Source organism: Balaenoptera physalus (genome assembly GCF_965194825.1).
Source record: "Balaenoptera physalus genome assembly, chromosome: 7".
NCBI lineage: Eukaryota > Metazoa > Chordata > Mammalia > Artiodactyla > Balaenopteridae > Balaenoptera > Balaenoptera physalus.
Window position 1 is genome coordinate 1,027,112 of NC_138886.1, and position 10,550 is coordinate 1,037,661.

The 10,550-nt window shown below is 62.7% G+C and overlaps 2 protein-coding genes across 5 annotated transcripts; both read left to right on the forward strand.

Annotated features, from left to right (window-relative positions):
* The first annotated feature begins 569 nt into the window (after window positions 1-569).
* LCN8 (lipocalin 8) lies at window positions 570-8,040 on the forward strand. Of its 4 annotated transcripts, none has more exons than XM_082470566.1 (6): window positions 571-785; window positions 1,790-1,920; window positions 2,360-2,430; window positions 2,742-2,846; window positions 2,925-3,014; window positions 7,916-8,040. In XM_082470566.1, exons 1-6 carry the CDS (start codon window positions 702-704, stop codon window positions 8,020-8,022), a joined length of 588 nt encoding a protein of 195 aa, XP_082326692.1. In that variant the 5' UTR covers window positions 571-701; the 3' UTR covers window positions 8,023-8,040. The 4 variants fall into 4 exon arrangements, with proteins under 4 accessions (XP_082326689.1, XP_082326692.1, XP_082326691.1 ...); XM_082470565.1 differs by lacking the exon at window positions 7,916-8,040 and adding exons at window positions 3,112-3,137; window positions 3,596-3,652 and having other exon boundaries at window positions 2,742-3,014; XM_082470564.1 differs by lacking the exon at window positions 7,916-8,040 and adding exons at window positions 3,112-3,137; window positions 3,470-3,589 and having other exon boundaries at window positions 2,742-3,014.
* Window positions 4,972-7,171, forward strand: LOC309664297 (epididymal-specific lipocalin-5-like; the record flags this gene model as incomplete). Its single annotated transcript, XM_082469489.1, is given in 7 exon segments — window positions 4,972-5,295; window positions 5,360-5,493; window positions 5,700-5,833; window positions 5,997-6,137; window positions 6,641-6,672; window positions 6,676-6,745; window positions 6,969-7,171. Coding segments are annotated over 7 exon segments (963 nt in total). The 5' UTR covers window positions 4,972-5,046.
* Window positions 8,041-10,550: the final 2,510 nt, after the last annotated feature.

Consider the following 10,550-nt stretch of genomic DNA (forward strand, 5'->3'; position numbering starts at 1 on the left):
GGCGGAGCAACTGCTGGCTCCCTGGCGCCTGCAGAGGCTCACGGGCCTGGTGCGATCCCACTGCGCCCCACTGCCACCTCCCGTGGGCCCTCCCCTCCCACTGGGCCTCTGTGCCTTTCAGGCGCTGCTCCCTCTGCAGGGAACGACCTTTCCCACGCAAGCTTCGCACCCCCCGCCATCGTTTCCCCCACCCGGGGGAGGAATCCCCCACTCGGCTCTGCGGTCCAGGCCCGTGGAGCGTACGCCCACTTGTCCCAAGAGCCATCAGAAAGAGCCTGAAAACCACCATGTGTCCTGGGAGGAGGGCCCGGGAGTGCGTGCGGAGCTCTGAGCCCCTGGGGGTCTGGGCTTGGTGTATCCATCCCGTCAGCGCCCCCGGGGTGGGAGATGCGGTCCTGGGTCACCCCCGTGCAGGTCGGGGGGGGGCCTTGTCCTGCTCTCAGGCCCCCAGGCGGGCCCCGCCGCAGTGTCCACCATCAGCCCCAGGCCAGGCAGGGGGTGGCGCCGGCTGCTCTAGTACAGGCCACACCCCCAGCCCCTCCCCGGGGCTGTGGGTGTCACGGGGCCGGATGCACGCCCCCTGAGCATTTGGAGGCCAAGATCGCAGAGGACACTCTTGGGTGATTGCACCACCCGCCAGCTCTCCCTCCCGATATAAACCCGGGTGCGGGGGCCACGGGAGCGGGGAGCACAGACCCTCGATGGAGGCCGGGCTGCTGAGCGCCGTCCTGGGCATTATCCTGCTGCAGGTGGAAATGACCGCGCAGGACCTGGACCTGCAGAAGGTGGCTTTCTTTCTGGGCCCCGGGAGGAGGTGGGGCGGGGAGGGGCCCGCGTGTGCAGCTACTCCAGGCCCTGCCTCCGCCCCAGCTGATGCTGGGCAGCTGCGTCGGGGCCCCAGGACTCACCCAGGCCAGCCCTGTGAGGGCAGGTGGTGGGGTGTCTGAGCTCAGCCCCGCCTGGTCTCCCCTCTCCTAGCGAGTGGGTGTGAGGCAAGTGCCCAGGGCCGGGCAGGGGTGGCGCCCTCCCTCATGGCCTCCTGTGGGCAGGCCTGTGTCCTCAGCCCGGCCGGCTGGTCCTCTGGGGTCTCCAGGGTGTGGGGTCCCGCCTGTACCCTCTGACCCCACACAGTGTAGGAGCCAGAGGAGGCTTTCCTGGTGCGGAGACCTCGGCCGCGGGCTTTGGTTTCCAACCCGATGCTTCTTTGCCCAAGTTCCTTCTTCGCCGGCTCTGTGTCGGCTGCTGGGCCAGGAGCACATCAGCAGGCTCAGAAGTGACAAATGTCGGACATGGATTCGTTTCTCTTGCAAAAATTATCAATATTCAAAAGTTTCAGATGGAAGGTGTGGGCTCCGGGTGGCCGTTTCTGTGGCAGGCGCTCGGTCCCCCAGCCTGGTCGGGCAGAGCCGGGCCTCTTCTGCGGGGGCGGGGCTGCTGGCCAGCGCTTGCCGGCGGCTGCCACATTCAGCTGGCCCTCTCCAGCCCCCCTCTCTCAGGCTCTAACCACCAGTGCCCCTGGCGTCCCGTCCCCGAGGACAGGCGGCAGCAAGGCTGGTTCCCCTTGGAGACTGAGATCCAGCCCTGTGGCAACTGCAGACAGGCCTGTGCGGGGAGGGGCTCGCCCTGTTGCCCCACAAGGGACCCCTCAGAAGGCTGACGACTTGCTGCTTCAGAGCCTGCCAGATCCCTGCCGGGGAGGTCCCGGGAGAGGGGTCTGCCTCCTGGGGCCCAGGGGTGGGGTCTCTGTCCGTCTGCCCGAGACGGGCTTGGCTCTGGCCCCTTTCTCTAGATTGCAGGGTTCTGGCGGGAAGTTGGGGTGGCCTCCAGCCAAAACCTGGCACTGCAGACCCCAAAGAGGCTGGAGGCCTTGTTCCTGACCTTGAGTGGGGAGGAGCTGACCGTGAAGGCTGCGTATAATAGGTAAGCGGCCTGGGCATAGCCCGGCTGCACCGGCTGCAGCTGTGGATGCGGACTTTATTGTCACTTGGGTGGACCAGCCCTCCCTGTGTCTATCTTGACCCTCCCCTGAGACCAGACCCCCAGGCTCCTAGAGCTGCATCTTCTCCCAAATAAAAGCACGGGGTCATAATGAAGCCCCATCGGTTTACAAGAAAGGAAAATGCACTTAGGGGTAGGTGGCTCTCTGGAGGTCACAGAATCCTTGGGTGAGAGGCTGGCACGGTCCTATCCTGTGCCTCTGCCCTCCTTGTCCTGCTCCAGGCTCTCCTGGGGACGGACACACTGCCAGAGCCCTTCCTGAAGACACGCACCCCCCCCCGACACCCCCCGCCCTGGAAGTGTGCCCAGCAGAAGGAATGCAGGCTGGCGTTTTCCTAATGAGCACTTTCCTGCCTCTCAGCTCAGGAAGTTGTGAGACTGAACAAATAGTGAGCTCAGAAGTAAATGTTTCGGGGAGATTTGTTTTTCCTGGTAAGAGCCGTTTCCTTGTTGTGGCACTCACAGCCCTCTGGCCCTGCGCACCGGCTATGCTTGGCCATGCTGTTCCTCATCCTGTTCCCTGCCCTCCTCCTCGTGCCCCACATGCCCGTTCTCCCATCAAGAGACTGGTTATCCTGCCAGGGCCGCTCTAGTCCTCCCCTACCCCACCCTGGCATCCCGAGAGGGTCCTGGCTGGGTGGGGAGAGAATGGAGTCCGGCCCTGCCGACCCTGGCCTCTGAGGTCTACCCACCCCGAGGGTGCCCGGTCCGCCCAGGCCTGTCTCTCCCACTTGCTTGCACAGGCCACAGGGAGATCCAGGTGATAGACACAGACTACGAACAGTTCGCCATCCTGAGGGTGTCCCTCCACTGGCGGGACAAGGAGTTCCACGTGCTCAAGTATTTCAGTAAGCTGCCCCTGGGGGGTGCGGGGCCGCTGTGGTCCTCCTGGGGCCCGCCCAGCCCAGGCCCTTGTGCTCCCACAGCTCGGAGCCTTGAGGGCGAGTATGAACCAGGCTTCTGGAAGTTCCGGGAGTTGACCGCAGACACGGGGCTGTACCTAGTGGCCCGGCACGGTGAGCCCCAGACCTTGGGGTGGGTGCTGGGCTAGGGGCCCCCAGGGTGGGGTCCGGGCACCTGTCCTGCAGCCCCTCACACTGTCCCGTCCCACAGGGAGGTGTGCCAAGCTCCTGAAGGAGGCGAGCCTTTGCCCGGGTCTGCGCTGAGCCCCGCCCGAGTCCTGGCCTGAGGGGAGCCCCTGGGCCTCCGGGGTGGTGACACCAGGCTGCCAGAAGGGGACCCTGGAGGCTGGGGCGGGGGGGAGGGCAGGGCTGGGCCGGGGAGGGGAGGAGGCTGGCCCTCGTCCCCCGTTTCCATCCAGCAGGGTCCTGCCGGGGGCGGTGGGGTGGGTGCAGGCCCTGTGGGTCCCTTCTCGGGCTCCCCAGGTCCCCCACTGTGCTAACACGTCAGCTACACGACCCCCTCTGTCTCAACGGCCCCGAGAGGTTGGGACTATTACCCTGCTTTGCAGGTAGAGAAACTGAGGCCCAGGCCACACAGCTAGGACACCCACCCCTGGCCGTGGCTCCAACCGCTGTCCCCCCGGGGTCCTCGGAGGCCGGGCGGCACCCTGAGGCCCTGGCCTTCTGTGTCACAGGAGCTGATCTAGAGGAGCCCCCGCCCCCATCCGGGATGCTCGGAGCCCCGCCCAGCCCTGGGGGGCCCGCCTGCACCTGCTCTGAATAAACTCTACTGCCAAACCCGCTGCCCCGAGTCTTTCCTGGGGCCGAGGGGTGACAGGTGGAGGTGGCGGGGTCAACAGAGGTGAAACCAGCTGCCCTGGAGCTTCTGCCATGAGGAGGTGGGGTGAGTCGAGCACCGTGAGGCCCTGCTCCATCTGCAGGGGCACAACTGCTCAGCTCTCCTTGGAGCAGGGACCCCAGGAGTCATTTCCGCATTCCGTGTGCAGCTCTCCCACCCTGCCGCCCTCGTAGTCTCTCTCGGTCTGTCTCTGCCTCTCTGTGTCTATCTCTCTCTCTGTCTCTGTTCCTCTGTCTCTCCCCCACCCCTCTGGCTTGGCTACTGTCTGCTGTGTGCTGGGAAGCCCTCACCTGGCCTGTCTGCCTGTGAGGACGGCTGTGGCGCTTGGAGGTGGGGTGGGGTCAAGGGCAAAGAGGGCAGCTGGGATTACAAGAGCCGCCGCGTGTCTGCTGCGTGGACTCGGGCGAGTGCCTTCCGCCCTCTGCCCGTGAAGCTCTTCACCCGTAAGATGGGGAGACGCTGTCCCCGCCTGGGGGAACGATCCTGTGGGTGAAAAGCGGGTACCAGCAGGCGGGGCTGCCTTTGGCCGCTGTCTGGTCGGCAGGTTGCTGCTGATTGGCCAATCGCTGAGCGTGTGGCTTCTTCGAAGGACTCAGTCGGCCAGCAGGGCTGGGGACGTCCTGGCCCGCTCCTCGCTGCCCGCAGCCTGGGGTGGGCTACACAGAGTCAGCGTCGCGTGGGCACCCATGTCCTTGGTCCTGCCCCGCTGACCGGGCCCGTGCCTGCTCAGCTGGCAGGCCCTGGGGGGCACGCGCCCGCGTCCTGAGCATGCTCGGGGCTCCCAGGTGGGCCGTGTACTGGGCCCCAAGCCAGCCACCTGGGTGCTGCTGAGGGCTCCTGCTGGAGCCTTCTGGGCAGCTGCTGGGTCCTGGTGCTGTGAGGGGCCCTGCCCGCCGAAATCCCTCAGCACACATTCCCAAAGTGCTTCCCAGGGCACCTCGTGCCCTTTCATGTCCCCATCCCCTCACCCTGGAGACTGGGGACCCTGGAGGCCCCTCTGGCCACGGGACGTGGTCTGAGCACCTGGGCGGCCTGGGCCCAGCCTGCAGGCGAGCGGATCAGGCGAATGAACACAGGAGGGAGCCTGGGCGACACCCGCACCCCGTGGGCGGGTCCCCCTCGGGCCTGGCCCCGCCGGCTGGTGGGCAGCCGCGAGCTGCCAGACCGCGTAATGAAGCCAGCCTGTGCCTTCCCCGACGCCCACAGGGAAGGGTATAAGCCTGGACTGGTGCCGAGGCCCGTGTCCTGCGGCTTTGGGGAGCTGGCCCCAGCCCCCGCCTCCCAGACATGAGGGGCGAGGTGCTCGCAGCCCTGCTGGGGCTGTCCGTGGCGCTGGCGGCCGGTGTGGAGGACTTGAGCCTGAAGGACTTCGACTTTGCCCAGGTGGCCGGGTCAGGGCGCCTGCCGTGGGGGACAGGCCCGCCCCGGCGTGCCTGGGAGACCCTGCAGGACCTGCTGCCTCTGGAGCCCCTGCCAGCTCCACAGCGTGCGGGGCCCTGGAATTTCCCAGACCACTGTCCTGCTCTGTGGTTAGGGGTGGCCCTTGATCCTGGCTGCGGCTCCCCCGGGGCAGCCCCCCTCCAGCTCTCCGTCCCCCCAGTTTTCAGGTATCTGGTACGAGACTGCCTTCGCTCCCAACCTGGAGCCCCAGGGCTCGCCCTGGACGAAGAAGATGGGGGCCGTAATGGTGGAGCAGGAGGGGCCACACCTGGCCCTGACCTCCGTGTCTGACCAGTGAGTGGCGCCTCCCTCCCCTGTGCCACGCGGTCACCCTGCTGGGATGAGGGTGGGTTTTGGGTAGAAGGACACTGGGGGTACAACCCTTCCCAGATGAGGGGTCCGCAGAGCAGAGCAGGAGTCCCGGGGCCGTCATTCTCTAAGACGGTCGATGAGGTGACCTGCAGCCTCAGGGCCAGTGCGGGCTGGGGCTCGGCCTCTAGCCCCACCGCCCGGGACCCCGCCCTGCCGGGTGTCGGGGCGTCCCCGCGAGGCTGCCCCAGCCCAGGCACTGTGGACGAGCCCATGCTGCCTGCAGGCTCGCACGCCCCCGGCCTGGCCACTGCCCCTAGCACGCGTACGGGCTGGGGAGGTGTCTCTGGCCCCTCCGAGGAGCCCTAGTCTGAGCCTCAGAGGTGGGCACACTTTCGCTGCAGGAGAAGTTTGTGCCCAGAGGGCAGTCTCCTCCTGCCTGGCCGGGTGACTGGGGGCTCCCGGGTGGTCTCGGGGCTGCCCCTGGCCCAGAGCAATGGCGTGGCGGGGCTGGAGGCTGCTGGGCTGGCAGGCGTCTGCTCTTTGCAGCGTGAGCCGCTGTGTGAAGGAGAAGAGCCAGGCTGTGAAGGGGGACGCCCCCGGGAAGTTCAAGCTTCCTATGGAGTCCGGTAAGGCGAGCTGCCTGCGGGGGCCCTGTCCTCGCTCCCTGCCCTGCACTCCGCTCAGCCTGGAGGTCAGCGTGGTGCCCAGCAGGCTGGGGTCCTCCAGCCGTGCCTTCCCTGTGGACTGGACCGGGTGGGGACGCTGTGTCCCGCCACGTGCGGCCCTTGCTCCGCCACACCGGGCACCGAGGGTCTTCCCGTGGGGACCCTGCCTCCGTGGGGCGCTCCTGGTCACCCGGCCCGGAGCCCTCGGCGCGAGGCTCAGTGCAAAGCCCTCATGGAAGCCCCCCAGCCGCCGTCCCCAGCCCCCAGCCTCTGGCCTCAGCTGCCAGGACCTCCTCTCTGAAATCCCTGACAATGTTGATCGGGCGTCTCCCTGTCCTGGTCAGCGGGGTTCCCTGCCCACCGTGTGTGTGTGTCATTTACGAGGTGGGGGTGCGCCCAGGGTCGTGGCCCGTGGGAGGTCCCCACCCAGAGCCTGGCAGGCCTGTGTTTGGTTCATTTCCCAGGAGGCAAAGAGGTCACTGTGGTGGCCACGGAATGAAAGACGTATGCCATCATGAACGTTGTCTTCCGCAAAGGAGGGAAGGCCCAAAGTGTCCTGAAACTTTATAGTGAGCCCACGGGGGGAATCTCTACCTCTGCCCTGTCCCAGCCCAGAGAGGGGGCAGGAGAGGGCTCGGAGGTGGATGGGATGGGCGGGACAGGCAGGGAAAGGGACAGGACAGGGAGGGGGATGGGGTAGGGCAGGAAGGGGCACAGAACAGGGCAGGGAGGGTGTCTGTGGCTCCAGTCTCCGCCTGTGCCCCCCCAGCCAGCGGCAACCCTTCCTCGCAGGCCGGATGGTGGAACACAACGAAAAAGCCATGGACAGGTTCCTCGTAAAGGCCCTGGAGCACGGGCTGTCAGCAGTGGACGTGCAGCTGCTCTCCAAGGACCGTGAGTGTCCGGGCCCCGGGCAGGCCTCTCTCCCGGCACCCACCTCCCCGCGTCACCGTCTTCTCTTCTCCACAGTGACCTGCGTGAACTTGCTGCCCTAGGTGGTGAGGTCCTGCCCTGACTCTGAGGCTGGGGCTCCGTCCACCAGGCCTTCCCATCACGCCTGGAAGAGGAGTTTGGGGTCTGAGGGGCGGTGGGTCTGTCTGGGGCAGACAGAGCCGAGGTCCAGACAGCGGGCCGAGCCGTGAGGGGCTGCCTGGGGGTCGAGGCCGTCAGCTGTCTGTTCTGGGCCAGCTCCTCCTCTGGTCACAGAGGCTGGGCTGAGAGTGTGGTCCGGGCACCTGTCCTGCAGCCCCTCACGCTGTCTCGTCCTACCGGGAGGTAAGCCGTTGCCCCGGTCTGAGCCCCACCCGAGTCCCGGCCTGAGGGGAGCCCCGGCTCGCTCTAGTTCCTGGGCCTCCAGGGTGGTGACATCAGGCTGCCAGGAGGGGACCCTGGAGGCTGGGGGGGGAGGGCAGGGCTGGGCCGGGGAGGGGAGGAGGCTGGCCCTCGTCCCCCGTTTCCATCCAGCAGGGTCCTGCCGGGGGCGGTGGGGTGGGTGCAGGCCCTGTGGGTCCCTTCTCGGGCTCCCCGGGTCCCCCACTGTGCTAACACGTCAGCTACACGACCCCCTCTGTATCAACGGCCCCGAGAGGTTGGGACTATTACCCCGCTTTGCAGGTAGAGAAACTGAGGCCCAGGCCACACAGCTAGGACACCCACCCCTGGCCGTGGCTACAACCGCTGCCCCCCGGGGTCCTCGGAGGCCGGGCGGCGCCCTGAGGCCCTGGCCTTCCGTGTCACAGGAGCTGATCTAGAGGAGCCCCCGCCCCCATCCAGGATGCTCAGAGCCCCGCCCACCCGGCCTCCCCTGACTGCCCAGCCCTGGGGGGCCCTCCTGCACCTGCTCTGAATAAACTCTACTGCCAAACCCGCTGCCCCGAGTCTTTCCTGGGGCCGAGGGGTGACAGGTGGGGGTGGCGGGGTGTGTTTTCTGTGACTGCCCTAAAAAGGACAGCAAACCCAACTCCCAGGTGGCCTGGGTTTACTGTGACCACGTCTGTCCCACCCCTGGCTGGACCTCCCACTGCAGGGGGCTCAGTCAGCCGCAGGCCAGGCTGCCCTGGGGGCAGTGCGGGGGTAGGGGGACGGGGCGCCGTCTGCCACACTCCTAGGGTCTTCTCTGGTCCCTGAGAGCCAGAGGCAGCCCCAGGCTGGGCTCCCTGAGCAGAGCTCCTCTCAAATGAAAGGTGACCACAGCCGGCGCCTGTCTACCTTCGCCCATGGCTCCCTACTGCTCCGAACTCAAATCCATGGGCATTGGGTCCAAGGCCCTCAGCCACGGCTGCCCTCTGGCCCCCCACTGGCTCGCACCCGCAGGTCAGCCCAGCCTTCGTCAGTGCCTGGGGACACCCTGCATTCTCTCACCCCAGGACCTGCGCTGTGATGTGTGATTCCCCCCCCCTTCCATCAGCTGGGGCAGGGTAGAGAATGTGGGCGGGTGTCAGCCCCCTACCCACGTGCAGAGCAGCGTGACCGGGTTCCAAGCACGGCTGGGGTGCTGGGGTGCTGGTCCAGCCAGAGAGGAGAGACCCTGCTGACCCTCAGGTGTCCAGCCAGCCACCAGTAAGCCCTGCAGGAGTAAGGATCAGCCCTGAGGGAGGACCTACCTGGGACTCGCCTTAGCAAATCCTGAACCGAGTCCCAACAGACCCACAGGGCAGATGTTTGGAGACCGAATTCTGACGCATTCGAGGTGCTTGGGGAATACTTGCACTTTTCCCCAGATCTGTCAGGCCAGAGCTCTAGGGAGCATGGTCGTCTGCCTCAGCTGGACTTCCCCATAGAAGATTCTAGGATGTCTGCTTGGGCTTGGGCTGCTTGGTTCCGTAACACAGAACCCTGCTGGGCGTGGTGCAGAAACAACAGGAGTTTACTTTCTCAGGTTTCTGGAGGCTGGAAGCCTGAGATCAGGGTGCTGAGAGGGTTGGTGTCTGGTGAGATCCCCTTGTTGGCTTGTGGACGGTGGCCTTCCCACTGCGTGCCCCGCTGGCCTCTTCTCTGCACACACGCGGAGATAGATCTTTGGTGCCCTTCCCTCTTCTGAGGGCGCTAGCCCTACTGGATCAGGGTCCTACCCTTATGACCTCACTTAAGCTTATCACCCCCTAAAAGGCCCTAACGCCAAATTTGGCCACATCGGGCCATGAGGGCTTTAGCACAGGAACTTGGAGGGGGGGGGACACAAATCAGAGGGTATAATGGAGACCAGGGCTTCTACCATGCATCATCAGTAACGTCTAGCACAGAAGTTACTACACATACAAAGAAACAGGAAAATACGACCTATGGTTAAAAAAAAAGAAGCTAATAAAAAGTGATCCTGAGTTTCATCAAATCTTTTACCGTGGTCATTTTTAAGTCTTTTGTCATTTACAGACAGTTCTGGGTGTACTCTGATGATTTTGCAAATATGTTTCTATAAAAGGGTTTCATCTTCAAGAAATTCATGGAAAAGACTCTGACAAGTACAGGTTTCTGGTAACTGACTGTACTGCTGAACTGAATGAATAAGCATTTTCAGAACTCTGATGAAAAACTGATGAACTCATAAAAGTGCTAACAAAAGATCAAGATGAAAAAAAACAATTAATTACATGGGACTGAGTGAACTGATGAGGATGAGTATAATTTTTGTGACTTTCTGTCTGAATTAAAAAAAAAAAAATCCCACAAGGACTCAGAGGCAAAGAATATACAAATCAATTTTCACTGCAAAGTAAAGGAGCTGTTACAGTGGAGGATTACTGGACTGAATGTCAATATTATGACATAGTATGAGTGTGTTTCATGTTTGGTAATTGCAATCATTGTTGCTTTTGTTGTGGTCATCCATGTACAATGCTTGGTGTCAGTCTATTTATCTCTTGTAAAAATAAAATACAGTGTGTGTGTGTGAAAAAAAAAAAAAAAAAGTGATCCTGAGAAGAGCCAGAGTTGAGTTTGGAAGATGAAGGTCTAAAGCAGCCTTTACATTCTGAACTTTTACTCTGCTCCACTGTCCCGTCTACTCACGCGTGGATACCATTCTGCCATCCATTAATCTAGTCCTTCCTCATAGCTTCTCTTTTATCTATCTATCTATCTATCTATCTATCTATATCTATCTATCTATCTATCTATCTATCTATCTATCTATCTATCTATCTGTCATCTATCTACTATCTATAGATCTAGCTCTTTGTCTAATAGGGTAAATTTTGGCAAACTGAATTTTCCTGTAAAATTATCCATCTCATTGAGGACTTCAAAGTGATTTGCTTAGAGGTCAGCAAAGTACTTTGTGTTGATGCAACACTTTTTTCTTCTGTCCCAAAGGTCATTTCCCACCCTTTTGTCACTTCTTACTTCATGTATTTATGGTCTCTCCATTTTTTCTTA